At 37.6% G+C, this 27530-nt stretch overlaps 1 protein-coding gene across 1 annotated transcript; it reads left to right on the top strand.

Annotated features, from left to right (window-relative positions):
• The first annotated feature begins 846 nt into the window (after window positions 1-846).
• RIOK2 (RIO kinase 2) lies at window positions 847-26729 on the top strand. The gene is made up of 10 exons (XM_069085160.1): window positions 847-981; window positions 3312-3450; window positions 8657-8773; window positions 11400-11575; window positions 15166-15254; window positions 15844-16035; window positions 18638-18730; window positions 19856-20398; window positions 21692-21785; window positions 26089-26729. Exons 1-10 carry the CDS (start codon window positions 916-918, stop codon window positions 26248-26250), a joined length of 1671 nt encoding a protein of 556 aa, XP_068941261.1. The 5' UTR covers window positions 847-915; the 3' UTR covers window positions 26251-26729.
• The last annotated feature ends 801 nt before the right edge of the window (window positions 26730-27530 follow it).

The following is a 27530-nucleotide window of genomic DNA, read 5'->3' as shown; positions in this document are numbered from 1 at the left end:
CAGGCACAAAGAGGTTAAACAACTTGCCCTGAGTCACCCAGATGGTAACTGAGATAGAATTTAATGCAGGTCATCCGGACTCCCGATCCAGCCACCCACATCTACCCAAGCTGCTTCATTAGCAAACTCACATTTACACTGTGTTTTAAGCTTCCTAACATGCAACTCTTTTGCCAACCAAAAAGGGTTCTGATGCCACAAAAAGGGTTCTGATACCTATTTTACAAATGGCGAAACTTGGGTTGAGAAAGGTGACACGGTATGCCCAAGCAAGCACAGGCTGGTGAATGTCACGTCCTGGATTCGAAATTGGGCTCCCAAGTCCACCCCCTTTCCAGGTACCCAATGGTGCTTCTAAACCCCTCGGACCAGCATTTTATCCGGGCAGGCGCTACCGGAGAGCCTCGACTTTTCCTCCAAATCAAGTTTATTTTATTTTATTATTCACTTATTTACCTTTAGCTTCTCTAAGCCCAGAGCCCGCAGCCTCGTCTTTCTCTCTTTCCCACCCTCTCTAGGTGACCACGACGCCAGGCGGCAGCAATTGAAGCTAACCGAGAAGAAACTGCTACGCCCACCACTAATCAATCTCCTGGGCCAGCCCCAGAAGGACGCTTCACCTAGGTAGCCAATCCTGGCAGATTAAAAAGAAGAAACATCTCAGAAAGAGCACCTTTCCACATACACGGATTTAGTTCCTCTTATTTGATTCACTGTGACAAAAACTAAACTTTCTATCCTGCCTTATCTCAAAAAAAAAAAAAAGACTGATTAATTTTTATTCGACTGGGAAATCCCAGGGTTTTATATATCGACAAGGACCTGGAAGCCAAAGGACGCAGGCGCCCTACGCGCCTTCTCGATAGCGCATGCGCTCTGGGAGCATTCTGTCGCTGGTTGTCTCCTGGAGCAGCCATGGGGAAGGTGAACGTGGCCAAGCTGCGCTACCTGACGCGGGACGACTTCAGGGTTCTGACCGCGGTAAGACTTGGGTGTGCCGTCCCCTACATCTCCCGACCCCAACCTGGCGGGCATGACTTGGGCGCGGGCCGGGGCTCTGGGCCGGCAGGAGGAAGGGAGCGAATACACCGGGACGGACGGTCCCAGAGAGCCGCGATCCCGGCCTTCCAGGGCCCCGGGGCTTTCCGTCGGCCGGACGGCGTCCTTCAGGGAGCGGGCCGGCCTGGGGCGGAATCGCGCCTCCGGTGGGGCTTCTGGGCTGAGCATTTCCGTAGGAAACACTAAGTTTGAGAAGTTCCTGCGGTGAATTCCCTCCTTTAACCTTCTTACATTTCTCCTGATTTCTTGTATTTAAAGTCAAACTTTGTGTCCAGTTCTTGTCTTTTCCTCAAGAATGTCTGAAAGCCCTTTAAATTCCTCTAAATTAATTGTATCCATTTCACACTCCACTTTGCTGGGCAAGTTGCAAAGCCAGCTCTTTTGCTATTCAGAATATCATATTTCACTCCCTGTGTTCTTGAGTTATCCTGACTGTAGCTCCACAATATTTGAAATCTTTCTAGTAGCTTGTTATATTTCCTACTTAACCTGGGAACTTTGAAACTTGGCTGTAATGTTCCTGTAAGTTTTCATTTTGGGATCTCTTTCAGGTAGCAATTGGTGGATTTTTTCAATTCCTGTTTTACCCTCTAGTTCTAAAGTTAAGGGCAGTTTTCCTTAATAATTTCTTTTAAGTATGTCTAGACAGTTGTTTCGATCATGACTTTCAGGTGGTCCAGCAATTCTTGTACTGTCTCACCTTGATGTGTGTTCCAGGTCAGTTTTTCTAATGAAATATTTCATGTTGTTTTCTATGTTTTCATTCCTTTGATTTTGTTTTATTATTTCTTGATGTCTTATGAAGTCGTTAGTTCCCCTTTCCCAATTTCTAATTTTCAAGGAGTTATTTTCTTCAGTAAGTTTTTGGACCTCTTTTTCCAATTGTTCATAATTTTCTTATATTTGTATTTCTTTTCCCAGTTTTTCCCCCACCTCTATTTTTTTTTATTTTTAAAGTTCTTTTTAAGCTTTTCCAAGAATTCTTTTGGGGCTTGTAACCATTTTACATTTTCTTTGAAGCTTTACAAGTAGCTTCTTTGGCTTCATTGTCTTCTGAGTTTGAACCCTGATCTTCTTCTATCACAATTGTTACTATCTGTCATCAAGTTCTTTTTCTGTTATTTACTCTCTTTTTTTAGTGGTCTGTTTCTTGGCTGTTAACTTTTTGTTAGGGTAGGGGGAAGAAGTGAGTTTCAGTTGAGTTGAGAGGGGCACAAAGTAGGACTCAGGGCCTTCTATTCATAAAAATGAAAAGATTACAAAATTAATTGCATCCACAGGTACTCATATTTTGCCCCTGAGCCAAGACCAGTAAACCACCACTACTACCTCAAATTCTCTTACTCCTCGAAATCCTAGAAATATACCACTGCCCCAAATATGCATTCACCCCTCTGCCCTGGAATTGATGCTGTCCTGCAAGAGACCATAATCAGTTCTCTTTGTCCTGGAACCGTGAGCAGAGCCCCACCTTTCTGACCCTACTCACCCAAGTGAGCTTGCTCCTTCTCCCATAGCCATAGCCTAGGACCACATCCAAGCATCTGAGCACCATGTCCAGTACCAGCAGAGAGACCCCTGCCCCACCCCCTACAATCTTCCCCAATCAGCTGTAGCTGCCCAATCACTCCACCTTTCATAGGGTGAAAGTTCACTGAACTGATAAAACTGCTCCCAAGGCTTGCTTTTATTACCATAGCATTTCACTCTGGCTATACCACCACTCTGGAGGTCAGATCTTTCCTAAGTTATTCGGGGTTGGACAACTGCTTTACACTAACTTTTTAACTATTTTTTGCCATTCTAAAATTCAATTTGAGGCATTGTTTTAAGCATTTTGGAGAGGAATTTGGGAAAGCCAGATAATTTCCTGCCTTATTCCACCATCTTCCCACAATCCATCTTCAAATAAATTCTTTCAATTAATAAGCATTCAGGTGTTCTTGTTTATGTGCCCTAGATTATCTTGTAAGGCTAAAAGTGACTTAGATAATACAAAGTTAAGTTACCCAGCTTTTGCAGTAATAAGTTGCTTTGTGGCTTTTTAAAAACTGTATTTTAAAGTTTAGTCTCAAAATTAGTATCATTTTAAAACTTTACCTTTTTTTATACTTCTCAGCTTCTAGTGCATTAAATAAAACGACATTTTAAAAGAACTGAGATGATACATTTGTGTTTGTTTTGGGAGTTAGAGAAGAATCATTTTAGAAGCTGCATATATGTTGTTATTTGTTGTGTGTTTTTAACTTCAGGTCGAAATGGGCATGAAGAATCATGAAATAGTTCCTTGCAGTTTGATTGCCTCCATAGCCAGTCTGAAACATGGTGGTTGTAATAAGATTTTGAGAGAACTGGCAAAACATAAACTCTTAGCTTATGAACGAACTAAAAGTAAGTATTATGCAGTTCATTTTATGAATACATGTGTAAGATTGAGGTGCTTTTTCAGATTCTTTAATATGAAAAGAATCTGATTTTTCTCAATGTGGCTAACTTCTTCCAGTGATGTAGGTCAGCCTCCATTTCTGACTTTGTAGGTAAGTCCAAGCATTTACATAGGAAGATAACATAGTAGAAGGATTCTTGACATTTCTTATGCCAGTGGACCCTTTTGGCAGTCTGGTAAGGCTTATAAATTCCTAAGAATAGTGTCTTTAGATGCACAAAATACATAGCATTACAAAGGGAACCGGTATTTGTAATTAGTTATCAAAATATTTTTTGAAATCTAGTTCACTGGACCCAGGTTAAGAACCTGTTATAGAATTTAAGTGACTCACCCAGAATCACAGAGCTAGTTAGTATCATAGGCAAGATTTGGGCCCTGATCTTGCTGACTTTAAATCCAGAACTCTTATCATTTATAACTTTTATTTGTGTGTGTCTGTGTCTTTGTACACACACATACATACATATGTATTGTTGACCTGAAAATTTGGTTAAAAGAGGCACACAGTCTAGGTGATTATAAATTCATATTGTTTATTCCCTTAAAGCTAGCAAATACATGCTTACTTGGAACCAAAACATAAGTTCTGACTGTCTGATAAAAGAATGAACAGCCTTAAATACGTTTCAAGACAATCACAAGTCAGAATGTTTGTGTCCCTCAGATTTATGGTCTCCATGTGTGCTTAACTATAAAAGGAAGTTTCTTTGTGGAATAAGTTGTTAATACAAATTGACAAGACAATTGACAAAGTAGTGTCATTTGGAAAATTACAATTCCAGGAATTCTATGGTTCCTCTGTATAGCCTATGTCCCTAGGATACTATGATAAAAGAAGTCTTACTATTCTGGTTGCAGGCATCCTATCCTTTAGTGGTTACAAACAGAAAGAATGATCCATGTCAACCTTATCTGGTCTTTGAAGTTGCTGACACAGGAAAGGGCATTTTTAAAGCAAAGCAATCTGATTGATTAGCTCAGACTTTAGCCCTTATTGGGGTTCAAGTGATCTGAAATGATAATAAAATGATTATATACCTTGCTTCCTCTTCCCATTATATAGCACCGAGAAAAAAATGTTAAAAGCTTCATGGTTTTACTGTTCATATTTATCTCCAAAGATCTGCCTAAAGTCTCAGGGATTTTAGGACTGTTTTTAGAAGTTTTGGTGTTTGGAGTTTTTTTATATATTTCCCATCTTGTAGTGTTTACACACACATTCTGTAGCTCCTCTTGAAAGAGATAGAACAGCACACACTCAGTCCACCTGGAGGCCTACTTTTCAGTGTCATTTCCAGAAAATAATTGTGCCCAAAGGGAAGAAAGGGGTAACCTGCATTGAAAAAGTAATTCCCATGTTCAGTCTACTGAGGGAATGTTTTGTCTTTTGCTAAGAATGATTACCATGTTTCCCCGATAATAAGACCTATCCCGAAAATAAGCCCTCCCCTTACTGTGTAAGATTCCTCTAAAATAAGCCCTCCCCCGAAAATAAGCCCTATTGAGATTGCTACTGTAGTGAAGGTGATCCCCTGCACTACCGTTACACGCTACATTACGGTACCCTCTGTATGCACCTCCCCCCCGCCCGTGAAACGCACGCCGCGCTCCGAGCTGCATCCAATCAGAGCTGCAGCAGTGAGCGCGTCATCCTGTTCTTTATTGAATTCATTATTGAATTCAATTGAAGGTACATTGTTTTGTTCACGTTTACCTGTTTATTAAAATTGCTGTCAATGTTCATTAAAATAAGCCCTCCCCTGAAAATAAGCCCTCTGATGTTTTTCTGTCCAAAAAAATAATAAGACAGTGTCTTATTATCAGGGAAACACAGTACATCTAGAAGGAGGGGGGATGACCTGTTAGAGGAGGTGATGACTAACCTGACCTTTAAAGAAAGGTAAGGAACCTAAGAAATAGGGCATTCTATGCATAGGAGATGCCTTATGCAAATACATGAAAGGTCAAGTCTGAAGAAGAAATATTTTGGCTGGAAAATAGTGTATAAAAAGGAGTCATGTGAAATAAGCGTAGACAGATGGGTTGAAACCAGCTTAAGACGTGTTCCAGGGGTTTATTGTGCCTTACAAAGATTAGTTTGGACACCATACAGAGAATGGATTAGAAGCAGAAGAGACTAAAAGAAGGGACACTAAGTATGGGGCTGTTAGAAAAGTCCAGGTGAGAGACAGTGAGGGCTGCAGATTGTGCAGGCCTGGGTTATGTTATCATTGAGATTCCTTCTAGGAACTATAGCTACTCTACTAGAGTACTCTAGGTATATGAGCTTAAGTCTTAACAGTGATTGGGTATGGAGAGTGAAAAAAAAGAAAATTCAAGATTATCAGTTTCGGTGATTGGGGCATGGTGGTACCCTCAATAAATATTTGCAGATGGTAAGGTTTTTGTTTTTTGGAATGTCAGTAGACATAATTAAGATAATTGTTTCCATTTTTGAATGGTTTTCCATTTTCTGCATATATAGAAATTTGGAATCATCTTCATAGACATGGGAGCTCATGACACAGTGCATTAAGTTTGGAAAATACTTTACATATATTCTCTCTTTATATCCTCACAGCAGCCTTGTGAGGTATGTGCTGATTTCGTCACCATTTTACAGATGAGGAAGTGGCCTGATAGAGGTTATTTCCTAGGGTCACACAGCTAGTAAGTATATGAGACCGGATTTTAATTTAGATCTTCCTTTATCCAAGAACAGTGCTTTATGGAAGCGAGTATGAGAGGGGAACTCAGGACACATCTGGGAAATATCCAGGATATGTATACTAGTCCAATGAAAGAAATGGAAAAGGAGCTTGACCCTGGTTGAAGGAAAAAGGAGAGAAGAAAGCTAAGGCAGGAAAAGGGACAGAAAATGTAGTGTCAGAAGTAACAGATCAAGGTAGACAAAGATTAAAGAAAGCTCATCAGATTTTGCAAACAAGCAATCATTATTAGCCTTTGAGATCAGTAGAGTGATAGTGTCAAAACCAGAATTACAAGGGTGAAGTAAGGAAGGAAGTAGAGGCAATGAGCATAAGTAACTCCTTAAGAATGTAACATTGAACTGGAATAAAGATGGGAAGGATATTTTGAGGGGGTAGTATCGAATGGCAGGGGTCTTACTTGTTTTAGGGATGAGAGAAACCTGCAGGAGTATGGAAGAAGTAGTAGGGAGGGAGAGACTGAAGAAGGGAAAGGTGATGGGAATGACTGTCATGGCCTGTTCCTGGAGGAATAGGAAAAGATTTGGAACAGCTGTTATAAATGAGTATCAGGGAATAAATGACATTTATGTAGCACTTTGACTCTGCAACATTATCTTATTGATCCTCACTATAGCTCCTTGAAGTAGATAATGCAGATATTATCTCCAAAGGTTTACAGTTTGGGCTAGGTTGAGATTTCCTTGTGAACTCAGTGAGAATAACTGTGAATTCCTGTAGTGGCTTAGAGTACCACAGGTGTAAAAGCAAAGAAGTTGCATGGTGGGGCTTCTCCAGACTAGGTCGTTGGCAAGGTTTAAACTGCAGGAAAGTATCATTGACTGGGGATTCGGGGCTGTAGGGCTGTGTTTAACTGGATAACTAATAGTGTAACTACTGTGAAGAGAAGAAAGTGAGGCCAAAAGAGAGGTGAAAAACTAGGAGATCCTCAAAGAGTAGGATTGAGGTCAGAATGAGGACAAAAAACTAGTCCTCAGAACAGAAAAGCAGAAGAAGAAATTCAAGGATAGTATATTATTATGATTGAGTGATAATTTCAGAGTTCGAAATCCTGAGGGTAGCACAATTTAGAGTGGTGGTGAGATGCCTCATAGTCATGGGAATTGAAAATATTCAAGGGAACATTAAGAAATATGTGGAGACAAAAACTGAATTCTTCAAGAAATGTAGGAGAGTGATGCTGGAAGTGGCAGATGACAACAAGAATCACATACAAGATATGGTCCAACAGAGTGATCCTTGAAGGAGGAGAATCTGAAAGCAGCTGGGGAGGAGTGGAGCACAATGTGTATTTTGGTTCCTTCTGAGTTGGTGTGTGGGAGAAGGAACAGCCAGTACTGGAAAGAGAGAACAGATGAAGAGGTTCCTGAGGAGAGCCAGGGTTCTGTGAGTGTAAGAAAATGGAATGATTATGAGAGAAAATCTAAGGTAGAGAGAGTAGAGTTCTCAACAATAGATTAGGAACATGGGAGAGCCTGTACAGTACAAGGAATTATTTACATATTATTTTATCCCTATTACTAGACTAAACTTCATGAGGGCAGAGATTCTTTGTTCTCTTTCATATTTTCCATACATACCTCATACATTTTACTGGCAACTCAAATCCAACATTCTAGAAAGAGCACTATAGTTAAAGCTCTAGGCTTTAGTTGAGATTGTTACTTTCTACTGCTTATGACCTTAGGCAGGTCAGCCTCAGTTTCCTCAAACGTAAAAGTTGGATAAATGATATTTGTACAACCTTTCAACTTATGTTTTCAGTACACATTGAATTCTTTGGGGGAGACAAACTGGCAATACAGTGCAAATTGTAAAAACAATAATTTGCATTTTTAAAAATATAAACTTTGAACCATTACCAGAACTTAAGAACTATCTCACTGGGGAACAGACTCAATATCTCAACATTGTGGAATATTATGGGAGCAGCAGCAGTGTGATATAGTAGAAAACACATACTTAATCTGAAAATCAGAAGATGTGGCTTCAAGTCCTGCTTCCAGTCCTGTGACCCTGGGCAAGTCACTTCAGTTCAGTATCCCTCAGTTTCCTCATTTGTAAAAGAATAGTAGATGTGAGGAAAATGCTTGGTAAGTCTGTGAATGAGCTGTTACTAAAAATATGACAATACATTGTAGCTGGTAAATGTGTCAGGTGGATATAGAGAATAGGAAGATGCCTATAAGGTCAGTGTTAAGTAATGCTTTTTAATATAAATAGAATGCATCCCAAAAGTATGTAGTATAGCTTCTGTGTTTAGAAGAAATAAAAACAGTAACATTAAAACTGAGGTCCTTAAGGGAAAAGTATATATTTTAGAAAGTGAGAATAACATAAGAATTGGAATCTATCATTAACAGACATGATTATAGATAGAATGTAACTTTTAAAAATTTTCTTTTTTTCTTTTTTTTAGCTGTCCAAGGATATCGTTTAACAAATGCAGGTTATGATTACCTTGCTTTGAAAGCACTTTCTTCAAGACAGGTGGTTGACTCTGTTGGAAACCAGATGGGTGTTGGTAAAGAATCAGGTAATTTGCTGAAATGTTGAATTCCTTTTTTAAATTAGCTTCCCTTTTACTTTATTTTTTCTCTTTCTTCCGCTATGTATCAGTGTATATATAATTAGTGTGCTATTTGTGTAGAAAAGAAGGCTTCTTTAGTTTTCTAAGATATAATTTTCCTCAGATATTCATAATTAGTACTGTAGATTTAGAGCCATAAAGGTTAGAGATCATCTAGTCTTGTCCTTTCATTTTATTGATGAAGCAAATGTTGACCCAGAAAGGTGAAATCACTTGTTTAAGAAAAAAGCCTATAAAAAAACCCCAAAAGCTATTTGTGTTTGTTTGTTTGTTTTTAATTTTCAGTTCCAAAAATTTTTCCCTCCTCCAGCCATAAAGAAGGTAAGGGGGGAAAACTGTTAAAAATATGTATAGTTATGCAAAAGAAATTACAACATTAGCCACTTCCCTCCCCCCCCCCCCCCAAGAAACTTCGGTCCACACTCTTGAGTCTTTCCGCACTCTCTATATGGAGGTCTATAGTATGATTCATCATAATTCCTTTGGAATTGTGGTGGGTCATTGTGTCAGTCAGAAAATACTTCACAGTTGATTATCCTCACAATATTGCTGTTCTTGATTGTATAAGTTGTTTTCCTGGTTCTGCTCATCTGCTCATTTCACTCTGCATCAGTTCATACAAGTCTTCCTAAGTTAAAGCTGCTCTAGTATGTTTGTGAGCACTCAAGTATATTTATACTTATTTTTGTTTTCTTCATTTAAAAAAAAGTTGTTAAATTTTGTCATGATACCAAAGTACTATCTTATAAATCTCTTAGTAAACAGTTACAACCAGGTGAAGATATTCAGGATAAGTGAGTACCCAAGGCCCATAAGTATTTTCATTTGGACAGTTTTATATCATATGAAGAAATAAAGACATTGTCTCACATCAGGACCACACAACCTGCAGCCCAGAGGCTGTAAGCAGCCCGCAGGCATGCCAAAGGATTTCAGGTGGCCCAGGAAAAATGTAGAAGATGTTTTCCTCTTAATGAAATCCTTTGGCAGGCCACAAGTTGTGCAGGGCTGTCTTGCAGTGTCATAGAATGTACATTAAAAACTGTTATAAAAATATAAAAACCGTTATAAAAATAGTACTAAAGGAATTTCTAGTCTGGAGTGCATTGTACTTTTGTTCTTAATACTAGAAAAACAGGCCAGCCCTTTTTTCACTGGTTGTGACATCATTTTACCCCCTTTTGAAACGCAGTTCATCTGTAAAATTGAAGTGTGTGATACTTAACTCATGGAATTAAGAGAATCAAACAAAAAGCAACAACAACACATAAAGCTCTTTCCAGACCTTAGAGCCCTAGCTAATAAAGCAGGGTACAAGGTACACCCCCAGTGAAGTCCATCATTAGTAATAGTTGATGAAAATCTGTATTTCAAATAATAATTTAACATTTATTTTGGCCACCTTGTCAGATCTTAATTGGTTCATCATTGCTTTTAACCTCAGAGTGTGACTGGCAGCTCATAGGCATAGAATGTTAACTTTGCCATTTCCTTGTTGATTTGTGCTTATAGAGATTTCTTAACAACAGTGTTTGTATATTTGTCGATTTTGAAGACTAATTTAGATAACTAGATAATATCCATAAATCCACTTGCCCAGGAACACAGAAAACTGTAATATATCACAATTCACTGAAAATGAACCATTAAGTGAGAGTCATCCTTAGTCCCTCCCTATTAGGGAACTCCCTGTTCTTCCCTGAGAAAACCTCATGTGTCATACATGACATATACATGACATGGTCTGACATGCAGCCTAACTTGAGGGTACTGCTGTCAGTCTGCATGATAGTAAAGCTTAATCTAAAATAATAAGTATAAATTAAAGTTTTCTTTCTAGCACATCCCACTTTAAAGACCACTTCAGTACCCTTGGCATTGCATGGATGTGAGTGGAACACGAGGACTGTGAATCGTCTGCCTGTCTCATTCCAAGACTGTCACATCCTTCATTACCATTTCTCTCATAATACTATTTATTGGTTGATGATGTGTATTCAGTGACTGGCATTCCATGACTATTGATATTCGAAAGATAGAACTTTTTTTTCAGGGAGAAAAGGCTATAAGTAGTTTTTCAAAAGCTATCCAACCCAGTCTGTTCTGCCTGTTTGATTTTGAGCCAAACCTGTTGCTCGGTGTCTCTTCAGGGTTAGCTAGGTGACACAGTAGATAGAGTTCTGGGTCTGGAGTCAAGAAGACTCATCTTCCTGGGTTCAAATCTGGCCTCAGATACTTATTAGCTGTGTGACCCTGGGCAAGTCATTTAACCCTGTTTTCCTCAGTTTCTCATCTGTAAAATGAGCTGCAGAAGGAATGGCAAACCACTCCAGTGTCTTTGCGAAGACCCCAAATGGGGTCATGAAGAGTCTGACACAACAGCAAAAGAGTTGTCTCTTCCAGACGTATGTACTGAAGGACCAGTTCTGTAGGCTTTCTAATTACCTATATTAGGAAATGTCATTTGTACCTAAGAGGAAATGAAATAAAGTGATGGGAGGTTAGAACTGATTTAACTCAAAGGGAAAAATTACATCTAGTAATAATATCTTTTCTGCTCTTTGAACTTCAGATATTTACATCGTTGCAAATGAAGAGGAGAAACAGTTTGCACTAAAGCTTCACAGATTAGGAAGGACTTCATTCCGTAATTTGAAAAACAAACGTGATTACCACAAGCACAGGCATAATATGTCATGGCTTTATTTATCCCGTTTGTCTGCCATGAAGGAATTTGCCTACATGAAGGTACTTTTAATTATAAATATTTGTATTCACTTTTGCATATTTTTACCTTAACTCTATGCAGCATCCTGAAATAATTATTGGTACAGATTTTCTACATATGTACTTATGACTAGCCAGATATTGTTAATATTGTGTTTTGAGGGTCTGTGATTGCTAAGTTATCTAGATTCCGAATTTATTTCCTAAGATTCCTAAAAATAAATCTCCTAATTTTCAGAAAGATTCCTTAAGGCTGAGGTGAACGGCCCCCACCCATGTTGAGTGAAGACTGTAGAAAGGCTGTCCTGCTCCTCAACACCCATCCTCACATACATGGGTGTTTTGTGGTTAGCAAGGCTGAAGTAGTGAGACCTCTTTTTGCTCCTTTATAGAATATTGCCTTGAATAAGGATTAGGCCACAGAAAGAGAATACACGGCCATGTTAAGGCCCTAGAGTAATTTTTGACCTTGGCATCTGCAGACGTGTTGGGCAAAAGTGAAGAGCACTGCTTGATTTAGCTTCTCTTTAGACTTTGTGAATGGAATCTGATTAACAAAATTTTCCTTTAAGGCTACTGCTCCACTTAGCTACTTGAAGGTTCGTGAATCGTTCAGGAATTGTTCTTCATCTTCTGGTCAGTGTTTTTTCCTCTCTCTTTAGTAATATTAGTCTCATTGTGATGACAGAGTCTTAACACAACAAACAATGGGGAATTGATTTTTAAAAGCATATTTTTTTCCCTGTGTCATGGGAATTATAACCAAATTCAAACTGTATCCATTTCAGTCAACAATCTGCAAGTATTAAGTACCTACTATGTTCCGGGCTGTGTGCTAGGGTCCGGACGTGATACAGGTATGAAGAATGAAAGGATCCCTACTCAGTCTATATTCTGACAAGGGCAACAACAGGGACATGCAAAAATATATACAGCAAAAATATAAAGCTAACAAATACAGATATATACAGAGCAGTTACAAACAACGAAGTCTGGACATACCGGGAAAGACATTATGCAGAAGATGGTGCATGAGCTGCATCTTAAAGGAAGAGACCGCATTTGTGAGGCTGAGGTAAGGAAAGAGTGCATTCTGGTATAGGGAAGGTCAAGGAAACAGAGCACTGTAAGACCAGCAAGAAGGCCTGTTTGACTGGATGGCAGAGTACATGAGAAGGGAGTAATATCCACTGAATCTGGAAGGATACATTGTTTTCCTCCATGATCTCATTTCTCTAAGCTCTTTACCTGGCACAGTTAAATCACTCAGGTTTCAACTTACTGAAATTCCTTCCCTTTTTCTTTCTCACTTCCCCCTCCTTATTCCACATTCTTCTTCCATAGGCAAAACAGTGGTTTCTCCAGTAGCCTCATATGTCCTCTGGCACCTTAGCAAGGCCTTCTATCCATTGCCTTCCTCCAAAGAAAATTCAGTGAATTAAAACCTAAATTTAGAAAATATGTGAGCCATAATAGAATAGGTGATTTCTAAAGTATAGGAAGTTCCTGTAGTATCATTTAAATTATTAAATTTCAACTTTGGGGGAACATTTATTGCTTAAAACTGTTGTATATTTTGGATGTTTTGATGTATATATGCTGTCTACCACAATGGAAAAGTAAGCTTCTCAAGGGCAGGAGCTGTTTTTGCTTTTTCTTTATGTCACTAGTGCTTAGCACAGACACCAGCACATAAGATCTTAATAAATGTTTGTCCCATTTAAGATAAAGAAATGGAGCTGAGTATATTACAGGCATGGAGAAAACAAGCAGAGACACAGAGGAAACTAAAAAAGCTAATATGATCTTGAGCTGAATTCAGGGAGGCTTATTATCTAGATAGAAAACCTGGATAACCATTTTGGGGATGTTAGTAGCAGACTACCCTTGTCCAGATATGTTTGTACTAGATCATTTCTGAAGTTCTTACATCTCTTGAGATTTTTTTGAGACCACATTGAATGTCAGGACATCAGCCCTAGAAACCCCGGGGTAGATGATAACCAGCCACACATAGCTGAAGTTGTGTTAGTGCATTCACCGGATTCAGAAATGAGGAATAAGCAAGCTCTTTCCAACTTGCTACCAAGCACTGCTGCTAGGAACTGTCCAGGGGGGAATAAATTTTGCTTTTAAAAATCAGTTCCCGATTGTTTGTTGTGCCATGAACACCGTCGTCACAATGAGACTAATATTACTAAAGAGGGAGAAAAAAGCACTGAGCAGAAGATGAAGAACAGTTCCTGACTGGTTCGTAGAAGCAGCTGGGTGGAGCAGTGGATAGAGAGCTGGACATGCAGTCAAGATGACCGGCTCACATCTCCTCTCTGACATTTACTTAACTCTGTGCCAGTCATTCAGCTTCAGTGTCGTCATCTGTAAAATGGGGATGATGATGGAGCATCTATCTCACAAGGTTGTTGTCAAGATCCAGTGAGACAATATATGAAATACACTTTGCAAATCTTAAAGCATTATATAAGTATTAGATACTATGTCATTACAATATATGTAGGTCTTGAGACTGGTGGATATAAATGGCATCTTTTTATAGGCCCCCAAGTAAGAAATAACGCCACTGGCCTAACAATAAGGTGGATATTTTGGCACGTACTAGGTGCTTAATGACTGAATGGAGAAGCATTACTTAGCTCTTGATTACAGTGCAAAGAACTTTGTTAAATGCTTAAGATACCAATAGAAAAGCCGGATAGTCTTTGCTTTCAAGGAGCTCATATTCTGAAAGGGGAAGAAGTGGCTTCAACTGCATAAGTGCATAAAGTTTAAATGCTTTTTGATTAATAGCTAGCGTCTATTTTAACACTTTAAAGTTCACAAAGCACTTTACATATGTTATCTCATTTGATCCTTATAACAATCCTGTGAGCTAGGTGCTATTTTTATCCCGATTTTACAGATGAGGAAATTGAGACTGAGAGGTTAAGTGACTTGGGTCACAGAGTTATTAAGTGTCTGAGACGGGATTTGAGCTTGTGTCTTCCTAACTCCCTCTCAGGCGCACTATCTACCATATCACTCAACTGATTCCTGTAATAGATTGTTCAAAGAAACAAAATCATAAATTAGAGACTAGGGCACCAACAGCCTAAATAGGGTGATTTCTCTGCCTTAAATTCAGTTGGCACAGAAATAGTCTCGTTGGAAACTGGCATCCCAAATTAGTTCTCTGCCATTTTCTTTCATTTCAAGAAATGTCTCATACTTTTACTCAGTAGCCAAAGTAGAGAATGGAGAAACATGCTTACTAGTAGTTTTTCATTTCAATTGTGGATTGAAAAAAATTAGTTTGGTTGACTGTCAGTGGTAAGAAGTGGTTTCCCCAAAAGCCAGTGTTGTCTTGGGTTGCATTCATAGAAGCGTGTAACAAAGAACTTAAAATATGTTACAGCATACTTCAAACTAGACAGAAAGGGACCCAAAATATTTGAAAGATGTTCACGTGGAATAACACTTACTGGTATATCTCCAGAGGGCAGAACTAGGCTTAATGGGTAGAGGCTAAAGGGAGCTAAATGTTTATCAGCTGAGGTGATAATCTCACTTTAAATATTGATCTCCTCCTTAGCTCTACATGATTTTCATTCTTTCAGGCACTCTATGAGAGGAAATTTCCAGTTCCAAAACCAATTGATTATAATCGACATGCAGTAGTCATGGAACTCATAAATGGTTACCCTTTGTAAGTATTATTTTTAAAGCATAAATTATTAGTAAGCAAAGTTGTTGGGTTTTGTTTTGTTTTTAAGAAATAACCATAATACTTCTTTAGGGACTTTAGAGATTGGTTTTAAAAGAGTAAACACAAAACTAGATTGAAAACTCAGTTTTGATTTGAAATTAGGACTTTGTAATACCTGGTAGCAATAACATATTTCAGAATACACTGATATATTCTAGAGCAGTGATGTCAAACTCAAATAGAAAAGGATCCTGCAGGCTGCATATTGACTTAGGAAACCACAGATTAACATTATCTTCATTGTATCGTAATTTTTTTTGTTGTTAAGCATTACCCAGTTTTACTTTAATCTGGTTCCTGCCACAAGGGTAGCAAGTTTGACATCTCTGCTCTATAATGCTGGTTGGGAAAAGTGCCCTAAATTCTGAAAAGTGTCTTCAGAGTCTTTGTTCACTGAATTTCAAGTAAATTTCCATCATGATCATAATCAAATGATAAATTAGCATATAAGTGATGCAAGTACATTAAACAGCATGATAAATTAAAATTGTCTCTATTGATGCTTTTCTTACATTTTAAATGGTATTAGGTGCCAAGTTCATCATATTGAAGATCCTGCAGCAGTATATAATGAAGCCATGGAACTAATTATCAAACTTGCTAATCATGGACTAATTCATGGTGATTTCAATGAATTCAATCTATTGTTAGATAAAGATGACCACATAACCATGATTGACTTCCCACAAATGGTCTCAACATCTCATCCAAATGCTGAATGGTATGTACTGAAATGTTTGGATGTTAAAATTAAGGTTATTGATCAGTGTTTTTAAGATTACTTTCTGTTCTTTCCTGGTTTTCCACCATCTTATTTGTGGTAGGATCATAGATCTAGCTGGAAAGGACCTCAGAGGCCTCTAGTATATCCCCTTCATGATGAGGAAACTAAGAGCAGAGAGATCAAGTGACAGAGGAGTAGATGACAAGACAGGGTTTGAGATGAGGTCCTCTGACTCCAGAGCCCACGTGTTTGTTTTCTCCTAGACTACTCCCTCGCTCAGTCTCCTCTGTATTATTTATACCTTCAGGTTTTAAAGGTTCAAGACTGCCTTGTACATAGCTGAATTAAATTGAATTATGGAGGGGAAAAGTACTTTTCAGAAGATTTCAGACTGCCATCATTAAAAATAAGATTTTTTTTTCCTCCTAGAAAGGATCATTTTTGTTATTAATCATTTAAACTAATCCTATGTGTACATTTGATTCAGTGTAGTAGAAACTGGGGAAAAGAATATTTTTCTTGGGGCCATGCACATGTAAGTATGTATGCTTGTTTCAAATCTGAAAGTCATAATCAAGAATTCCAGTTACTCCATTGAGTAGAATTTAGATTGAAGCTAATTGCCACACTTATGAAAATAATTGCAATTTTTTGCTTCATTAGAAATGTTTTCCTTTTAATGAAATATTTCTGTAAATGGATATAATCAATTTATGCACATGTGAGGAATAGCAAGAAGACCAGATATCTGGAAGCTTGAAAGTTTGGGTTAAGGCCACATCATAAAGAATTTTGAGCTCCAAACAGAAGAGTTTGTATTTTGTCTCAGAAGTAAAGTTAGATATTGGAATTCATTGGTTAGGGGAGTGATATGGTCAGACCTATACTTAAGGAAAATCACTTTGGCAGTTTTCTTGAGGGTGGGTTGGAGAGGCTTTAAGCAGGGAGACCACTTAGGAAGCTGTTGTAGTAGTTAAGCTGAGAGGTGGTAACTTTGTAAGTGGTGAGGAAGGGTCTGATTTGAGAGGTGTAAAGGTTAAAAAAACCTAGCAAGATTTGGCAGCTGATTCAATGTAGAAGATGAGAGAGAGGTTCCACATATCCATTCCATTCTGAGATCTTTTTTGTGCCTACCATTACGGTGTCTCATATATGTCCCCTTCTCTCTGCTCCCACAGGCACCACCCTGTGTCAGACCCTAATCATCTTTTGTCTTGCTGTAGCCTTCTAATTGATCTCCCTGCCTCAAGTCTCTACTCATTCCAGGCCATCCCCCACCCTACTACCAAACTGGTTTTTCTGAAGTGTACTACTCAGTAATAATACAGAGAAGACTGAAGGAGGGAGTAGTCTAGGAGAAAGCGAACGGGCTATTGATATGTACTCTACTCAGTAAACTCCCCAGGATCAGATATAAAGTGCTCTATTTAGCATTTAAAGCACCTCACGATTTGGCCCCTTCCTCTCCAATCTTCTCACATCTTTTCTTTTCTCCATGTATCCTATGGTCATTCCATACTGATGTTCCTCCCACACATCCCTCCATCTCTTCTTTTTACCTTTGCATTTACTGTCCTCCATACTGCTGTCTCACTTCCACCTCTTGACATCCCTGCCTTCATTGGCAAGAGGCTTTTATGGTCCCCTGCCTCCTAGCCAATTGATCATTTCCCTCTGAGGTTATTTTCCTTTCACTCTCTATCTTATTCTTATTCACTCTATATTATATAATCTATTCCTATATATACATAATATATATTTAGTCTATATATAATCTACTCTATAATCTATTCTTATTCACTCTCTATCTAACCTCTTTACATATCTCTGTTAGTAAATAAGCTCCTTGAAGGCAGAGACCATTTCTGTGTTTTTGCTCTCTTTTGTAAACCCCTCACTTAGCATAGAACCTGGCATGTTACAAGGACTTAATAAGTGATACTTGACTGATTGGTAATCTAACAAAGGGATGTTGGAGTTTAGTACAGGGCTTTTTGTTAGTTTTTAAAAGCTGGAATCTTGGATGCATTCTAAGGCAGTTGGGAAGGAACCAGTAGTGAGAGATGAAAGATTAGGGGGAACAATATGCTGGGGAAGACTGAAGAAAATGTAGTCACCATCAGAGACCAGAGTAGAGAAGAAAAGAGTTGGGATTTTGAGATGAAAAGAGAAGGGAACTTTTGAAGCATGGCCTTAGTTTTCCCAGTAAAGTATTAAATAGCATTTGTTTCTCCTGAGTGATTATAAAATGTTTGATTTTGCTTCTATTACAGTATTTTACCTTATCACAGTTTGGGCCATTATCATGTCCTCATTTTAAAGAATATGTTTGAGTAACAGCTTGGTGTAGTGAGTCAAGAGACAGGAAGAACTAGGTTCAAATCATGCAGTATCTCTCTTCTCTAAGACTAAAGTTATAGAGACCTGCATTAGTAGTTCCCTTTACCAATGAAAGTACAGGTCCAGTCCCTCTCCTTGTCTTTAAGTAATATATTTTCTTCTTATGTTAGAATAAGTAAACAACAGTATGTATGGACAGATAAGAAAAGGGGAGATTAGGAGCAATTTAAATAATACAGAATGATTCTTACTTTTGCAGGTACTTTGACAGAGATGTTAAATGCATTCGAGATTTCTTCATAAGACGTTTCAATTATGAAAGTGAACTTTATCCAACCTTTGGAGATATCAGGTTAGTTCTGTGAAGTGTTTAGATTTTTTTTAATTGATAAAGCCCTGCTTGTGTGTGACTTGTCAGCCTCAAACCTTAATACTTTTATCTAATTGAGGAAAATATTGAACATTGATATAGTAGGAGCAATATCCTAACTCCTTCCTCTGTGCAGGTTAGGATAGTTGTTTTTTTTTTTTTCTTAAAAGATACTAAGACCATTCTGAAGATTTGTTTGGCTCCAGAAAATAAAACTTCAGACTGTTCACATCACTTCTGTCCACAAGGAGGAGCTCCAAGTGTGCACAGGATGCTTGGCTCATCACCTTAGCTGTATACACTTTAATCACCTCAAGGTGTCCCCAGTGCCTCTCCTTGTTTAGTAGCTTCCTGCTGTGGCCAAACAAATCTCTCTTTGTTAACTGCTGAGTGACATATAAAAGCATCTCCTTTGGTTCCTATATCAAACCTAAACTACTAGGAGACTGGCCTGAGTTAGGCACAGCCCAGAAGAGTCTTGGGGAAGCTTCCTGGAAAAGCTTTACCCATGTTGAGGGAGTCGTATTTGTGTAAACTATTTGGTTATTGGAAATGGCAGTGCAACTGGGCTAGCAGTCATCAGTAACTATGATTGTATGTGAATATAGCCAGCCATCAGACCTAAGCATGAAGTGACCTCCCCCTATCCCACCAGTGAGAATCAAAATCAAGGCCAATTTTTGTTATTCCCCCTAAATCTGATCTGTAATTCTTTCCGGAACCTCCATGGAGGGTCCCTGAGAACATTTCCTCCACCCCAGCAGAAATGGTTACTGCTTACACAGGGGAGAAATAAAACTAAACTATTAGAAAATAATTAAGTAGATAACCATCTTTCCTAAAATTTTTTGTAACCTATTATATTTACTCTCTCACACAATTTATTGTAATTATGTAATCATGATATCATAAATTTTATAAGTCTGTATATTTGAAATATGTATACAATATGTTCTTGAGTAATCATAAACTATTTCATTTGGAGTTCCAAAATTCTCACTTTTTGAATGTATTAACTATTAGAAATTAATTGTCAAGACCATGTGAAATGAAACTTTAAGATTTTTGTTGTGGAGTTTTAATGCTTGAAACTGCTGTTTTTCCTAGGAGGGAGGACTCTCTTGATATAGAAATTTCTGCCAGTGGATATACAAAAGAAATGCAGGAAGATGATGAACTGCTTCATCCACTAGGTCCTGATGATGAAAGTCTTGAAATAGATGAAGGGTCTGAATATCCTTCATCACTTGAAGAACTGACAGAGAAGGTAAAGACTTCTAAGTTGGAAAATGGAAGAAACTTCATAGATAAATCAGATGATGATTGTAAAATGAACTCTTCTGAAGACCTGGTACAAAGGAATACAGATGTGCTGTCCGAGGATGAAAATAGTGCACAATGTTTTGAAATGACTGAATTCAGTCATTCATTAGGAGAAATTCAGGGCAAGATTTTTGAAGGAAAGAAGAGAAGTTGCATAAAGCATTCTTCAATTGATTTTCATGAAGAGGAAAACAGCACTGAAAATATCACCAAGGGAGAAGATCAGGTGCATCAAGGAGAAATTCCTGCTGATTGTCAGGAATATGAAGATGAATGCCCTGATCTGGTTAACTTGTCAGCATTAAACAAAGAACTCAGGCCTTTCAGGTATGGATTCCTATTGATTGAACCTTGCCTTTAATCTTTGGTTCAATACTTTTTCTGGATTCTCATAAATGATTGTCTTTCAGAAAGCCTGACATGTTACCCTTGTATAAAATGGAAACATATGATGTGTCACTTTTTGTCTTTAAAAAATCAAATTTTATTCCTTTGCACTTAATCTGTTTATCCAAGCAGCCTATCCATTGGTTTTAAGTTAATGTTTCATCAGACTTCTGTTAGTAATGCATAATGGTGACATCTAAAGAGTTTACAGGTGCTCTTGAGCAGTCATTAGTTGCAGGCTATTGAAAGAGAAAGGTTTTGTGTTTGCTCTTTTTTTTTTACGTACGTCTACATTGTGCTTTGTTTGTAAATACTGAAGCATGTTCATCTAATCTGTGTCACAGATTTGGGACCAGAGTGTATCTGCCTCTAATGTAAAGATGAAGTGTCATTTGGAAGGGAAGAAGAGAGAGAGTGTCTGTATGTGTGTGCCCGCGTGCGTGGGCCACATTATTATGGATTTATATCTGTATTTATATTTCAGAAAATACATTCCAGGGATATAACCTCTATTTGAAGCAATATGACATAATGACTGAATAAATTCCCTTCATCCAGACAGGAAAATAATGAATATTAGGAATTATTGCTTTGTAAATATCACAACCTTTATCTGTAGAAATGGATGGTTTAGCAGAGGATGGTTTTTTTTTTTGTGACAATACAGACTCTAGTCTCAGCTTCCTCGAACTCTTTGTTGAGTTGAAGGAGAAGATTGCCAGTAGTAGATTTTTGTAGATCATTGAATAGTGTCATTGAATAGAAAAAGGATTTAAATAAAAGAATCCAGACAGAAGTAGAGGAGGTAAAATTAAATTAGAGTTCAAATCATTAATATTTCAGATGACATGCATCATTAATTTATAGGTTTTAACAAGTGGGGACCTTAATGAGCTTCTCGTGAAAAGAGGATGTGTGTCAAAGTACCAGATGAGATTTTAAATTTACAAAATCAGAAAGTGTTTTTTTTTAATTTTAGTACTTCAGTTTTTCCAACATAGTAATATTCTTTCTGAAGTCTTTAGCTTGATAGATTCTTGTGTAACAAAGCCAGAACAGAGATATTTTATGTCTTTTATCTGTGGAGCATTTAAGCCATTGACTGGAATTTAAAGTATTATTAGAAACGCTTAAATAGTGATTTTAGGTTTTCATACATTTAATTATACTATAACAATTGTGCATTAAAGTTAAATTGTTGCTTGAAACATTAACATTTGCTTTCTATTTTAGGGATGAAAACATGGAACAAATTAATCACCACAGAATAAGAACCGAGAGTGTTACTTCTGCTGCCAGTATTGTAAGCTGTTCCACAATTCCTCCGGTAACTAATTTTCAATATTTGCTAATTACCTACAATGGACCTGGTAATATGCTAAGTGCTTCAGGGAATGCAAGGTTATATAAAACATGATCCCTACACTCATTTTATAATCTAGCTGGGAGATTCAAAAGATACCTACAATATAAATGACTTTATTATTAACAGTAACATTAGTGCCTTACACCTGTATGATGAGTTAAGGTTTCTATTGCACTTTTACAGAAATTTCATTTATTCCTTAATATCACAAGAGGGGCAAAGCAATTATTTTCCCATTATAGAGATAAAGAAAGGCAGGTTTCAGAGAAGTTGTTTGTTTCTTCCATTCCCCCTTTTTCCTTCCCTAGGATCAGAAACCTAAATACCTTGATTTCATTGGTGTAGACGTATATTCTTAAAGAGTTTCCTAGCACACAGAGAGACTAAGTTAACTTATTCTCAGGTTCCTACAGCAGGTGTGTCAGAAGGGGACCTTGAATTCAATTGTCTTGGCTCCAGTGCCAGCTCTCAAGCATACAACTGAATCTACTGCACAATTTTTTAAAAAATTTTCACCATGATTGATGAAAATGATGTAAGTAGGCTTTCAAGGTTTTCCAGTACTTTTGCTGGGTCCCCCCTGGTGACCAGAAGCAAAATTTTCTGTATAAAATTTGAAATTGACCTTATTAATCTTTAACTTCATTTACCAGTTTTTCATGATGAGCTGTTGCAAGTGTACTTTGTAACAGTTTCTGAAGGGGAAAAGGAGATGTTCAGGAGATATTCAGTGGTATTTTCCCCCCATTTTTTTCCTGAAGAGATCTTTATCAGATTTTTGTTTTACTTTTCAGTTCTTTCCTACTTTGGTGCCTTAACTATTGTGTAAAAGTGATCTTGGGCTCTTAAAAGTTAGACCAGTAGAGTTCAAGGCCTGGTAGGTCCTACAAAGCTAGAAAAGCTTCCAAGTCTGTTAATAAATTTAGTGAGGGTCATCTCATATACATATACACACACACATATACACATGTATACATATATATACATATATATGTGTGTGTAAATATATTAAGTATACTGTGTATGTGTATATACATGTTTATATCTATAGATATATACAGATGTGTACATGTATATATGTATACATGTACATGCATATATCTAAGATCTTACAAAGGTTTCAGTGTAAGTTAATAAAATGAGACCCACAGCAAAAAGATGAATAATGTTGTGTTTGTTTCAATGGTTTGTAACAAATTAGTAATCACATAGTCTATTCTACATGATAAAGTATGATATAGAACGGAAGTACTAGATTCGGAGTCAGGAAAGAGCTTAGTTTGAATCCACCTCTTACAGAGGTCCCTTAATCTTTCTAAGCCTCAGCTTTCTCGTCTGCCTGCTGTCCATTTGCAGCATTTTTAAAACCCCAGACTGATGTCCTAATGGATAAATTAATTCAAAGAACCAGACAAATAGTACAAGAAAAATACATTGCCTTTCTGCAGATACCAACAAAAATCAAAATTATGGAGAATGTAGAATAATACCTCACAGGGTTTTGTTGAAAGGCTCAGTTGAGATAATGTATTCTGAAGAGTTTTGTAGAGAAAAGGAAATCATCAAGAGTATGATCCCCAGAGAGATGGGCTGATAAAGTGACAGATAAGAGGGATACCCAGTGGATAGGCCTGTATTACCCTAGTAGCTTCTCTTATGTTGAGAGAAATTCAAAAGTTGCCCCAACACATTCAGTGGTCCTCTTGTGATAGATTTATAGGAAGACAAAGATTAGACTGACACCAGATGGGCAGGCATGGATAGGTTATAGACTTCATTGTTAGAAGGGACCATTCATATTGATGATATCATAGGGTTCATTTGTGCATAAATACCATCTGTTATTTAGTGCACAGAATTGAAGACAATTTTATTTCATACCCTATAATTTTAATTGAATTAATTTTTCACTTTTATAATATGAAGAGGAAATTTATTATGTGAAAAGGTTTTAAAAGTTATACTGCCCTATACTTCGATATTTGTTGAAAGGCAATGTATTTTTCCTATGACATTTGTTAGATATTTTAAATTTGATTATCCGTCAGTATATCTAGGGGTTTAAAAATGCAAATGGACAGCAAGCTTGGCCTAGAAATAAACAGTGGAGGAAAAAAAGTCAGTTAGATTGCCTTTGGGAAATTGCACAGTGCATTTAATGACCTCAGACTTCCCTGAAACAAAGACCCATCTCTTTTCAATGCCAATATTCTCCAGTCATAGAATACTATAGAGGTTCAAGATATGGGCAAACGGGCTGTGACACTTTATAAATGAAGATTTACACAGGCAAAGTGGCATAAAGAATGTCAGAAATGTATGAGTGGAAAACAGTGAATAGGTTATATTATTGCATGAGCCAAAGGACAGTTGATGGATACATGCTTCACTGATACCCACAATATAGGAAAAGAACTCCAGTCCAACGAATTCCTTGGGTAGACCCACTTTATCAAATCTCTGAGTGGATGTGAATGTCACACACAACGTGTAGGCACAGCAGACTTTCAGTTTACATCATTGGAAGGGACAGCCTATATCAATGAGGTTACATTCATTGGATCATGTATGTATAGCACTTAAACATTTATGAAATACTTTCCATCTGTTATGTCATTTGATCCTTCCAATATTCCTGTGAGTTAGATGCTACTATTATTGTTTCCATAGCAAATATATTGAAAGGTTAATAAGTAACTTTCATTGGGGCGGTTAGGTGGCACTCTGGCCCTGGAGTCAGGAGGACCTGAGTTCAGATTTGGCCTTGACATTTGATGACACTTGACACACTTGCTAGCCGTGTGACTTTGGGTGGGTCACATCCCCAGTTACCCTCCAAAAAGCAAAAAAAAAAGTAACTTTCATAATTGTGGTTATGCAGCTAGTAAGTTAGAAACAGGAGACAAACCCAGTTCTATCCTCACTCTGAATCAAATGTTCTTTTCCCTACCTACCTTCCCACTACCTCTCAGTTTTAAAATTTAGCTTTCAGCCGGATTCTGAGATGTGCCATATAAGATTCAGTTTTCTGTTATAAAGCAAATAGACAATAGCAAAATCTACTGGCCTGTTAGATTCTTCAGGTTTAATCTGGCTTGTTCAAAATGATCTAAACTTCCTGAAACCTATCATACCCATATATGTGGTAAGGGTAGAAATAGATCCTCCAACCCAGATAAAATGCTCTAGATAAGGAAAACCAGGTCCACAAACAATGACAGTGATCCTTCTAATCCTTTTAAATCTCTTAATATTTTTTTTTTGCCCTTTTTTTGGGAGGGCAGTTGGGGTTAAGTGACTTGCCCAAGGTCACACGGCAATTTTTTGTATTAAATATCTGAGTCCGGATCCGAACCCAGGTCCTCCTGACTCCAGGGCTGGTGCTCTATTCACTGCGCCACCTAGCCACCCCATAATGTTATTTTCTAATAATCAAATCTATGTATATTTATTAATTCAGTTTAGTAGATATTTATTAACCATCTATTATATACAGGGCACAGCCAACCATTGTGGAAGATACAAAGATGAAATCAGTCCAAGTTCTTGCAATAAATTCAGAATTTGATGAAATCCATAGACGTCAGTAGAGTGTCTTGGCTGACACCAGGGGCAAAAAAAATATAGAGATTGTCCTATCTTGAAGTAGATTGTAAATTAGGTGGGACTTCAGAAAAAGGGAGAAAATTCATTTGGAATGTTCCCATTGAGCTTATTTTGTGTAATTGAAATAAGTAATCTGAATCAGAATTAAAGCAAGTTGAGCTAATTCTGTTTTCTCTTACCACAAGAGAGCAAACTTTTTTCATGTATTCCTGCTACCATCAGAACAAGAAATTTCTGAAGTAAATAAGGGAATTGTTTTGTATAGTTTGACATAATGGCAAGTACCTTTAAAAATAGTATAATTGCCAACTACTGTGCCATAAATATTTGATAGGGCAGTAGGGTGATACGTCCATTTTTCCCCACATAATGAACACTAGGTGGCAGTGTTTCATCAAATTAGGAGAGCTGGAACAGTTCCTTTTTTTTTCCCTTTTTTAAAAAGCAATGTTTTTGTTAAAAATCTGTTATTGACAGTTTGGATTTTATTATATCTTTTTAATTGTTGGCATTGATCTTGTTGGCCAGGTTTATGTGATAAGAGTGTGAAATTAGAGCAGGAGTTTTTAAGTGTTTGTTTCTGTGACTCTAACCTCTGGCCAGATATAGCAGATATAGCTGCCATTAATGCTAATGATGTGCTACCTCTCGTTTTCAGGAACTGGTGAAACAGAAGGTAAAACGTCAACTGACCAAGCAACAAAAAGCTATAGTGAGACGACGGTTACAGAAAGGAGAGGCAAATGTTTATACCAAGCAAAGGAGAGAAAATGCCTACAACATTAAGTCAAGCTTAGAAGCAGCTAGTTTTTGGGGATAATTATTGGAACTTTTTTATAAAAACGAAGTTTATAATATATTGGGGGAAAAGTGTTATTTTGAAGATCCTATTTTTCTGTAATTTTGTTTATGTAAATGTGCGCATATGTATAGCTGGCCACTCTTGGCTTTTCTAATAGGAAATTCTATTTTGAAGTAATGAATTTTTTTCAAAAGAACACATACGAAAAAATTTTGCCAGTTTATGAATGGAAACTTTCTGAAAGTCATTTGGAACAATATTACATACACTGAATTATCGTATTTAATCCTTTAGTAACTAGAGCATTTTAACCTTGTGGAAATTTGACAAAGAAAATATATTCTAAAATACCCAATGGAAGTATGCCCTTAGTATAATGGAATCATTGACTCTTTAGGGTTAAATTCATCTAGTGTGACCTGGACATTGACATCCCCAACAGGTCATTCAGCCTCTCCTTGGAGCCTACAAGTAAGTTTTGACATAACCACAGAAACTTCTTAAGTTACTCTGTTTCTTTGAAGTTGTTTGCAGTTATAACCTTGCATACAAAAGTGACCCAGGAAGAAGAAACAGTATATTGCCTGTCTTAGTCACTACAGTGGGACAAGAATCATGTCTCTGTAACTCACATGACTGATACCTAGTATAGACCATATTGTTACCACCTGTTTGTTGAGTGCATCTGTACAAGGGCAGCATTGGGCATTTGGTAGCCTACTTTTAAGTGGAAATATCGATCAACAAACACCCGCTTCATCCCTGGCACCATGCTAGGCACTGAGGATTGTTGAGGAGAAAAACTATTGTGGAGAAGGGTTCACCTTCCTTATCATTTCCACCAGCAGCTGGCCAGTTGCTACCAACAGGTGAATTCCACAGCAGCCCTGGAAGTGGCAGCACCCCTTATACCAGCAGTCCTCCTGGAATTCTAGCCCTTACCTTACTGCCACCACACAGAGGACCAGCCATTCTCACTCACAACCATCCACAGGGCAGGACAGCCAGCCTTGAGGCAACAGGGTACCTTGGGAAAGAGACAACCCAGCATGTGCAGATAGGTCAGACCACCATCACCACCTTAACTTTCAGCTCCACTTAGACCCTGATAGACACAGCCTTCTTAAGAACCTGTAGATTGAGAAACAAAAGTTCTTATCTCCAGAGTCCTCAGCCCTGGCAAATGGCTCAAACATCAAAAACTGATATTTTTATCAGTGGAAGTAACATTTAAAAAGAGACATCATCTCTTTTGTTGTTGGGACCTTTCAATTTGACTTTTAGCTGAATCTTCCCAC

The sequence above is a fragment of the Petaurus breviceps genome, unplaced genomic scaffold (genome assembly GCF_028583685.1).
Source record: "Petaurus breviceps papuanus isolate PSGF00001 unplaced genomic scaffold, PetGlider_PUasm1.0 175, whole genome shotgun sequence".
NCBI lineage: Eukaryota > Metazoa > Chordata > Mammalia > Diprotodontia > Petauridae > Petaurus > Petaurus breviceps.
This window is presented reverse-complemented; position numbering and strand designations above follow the sequence as displayed.

Bases quoted from the DNA above. Each gene is read 5' to 3' on its own strand.
- RIOK2 (XM_069085160.1), top strand. From the start codon at position 916: ATGGGGAAGGTGAACGTGGCCAAGCTGCGCTACCTGACGCGGGACGAC. The intron at 8,774-11,399 runs GTAATTTGCTGA...TTTGAACTTCAG, and splicing joins GGGTGTTGGTAAAGAATCAG to ATATTTACATCGTTGCAAAT. The intron at 15,255-15,843 runs GTAAGTATTATT...AAATGGTATTAG, and splicing joins CTCATAAATGGTTACCCTTT to GTGCCAAGTTCATCATATTG.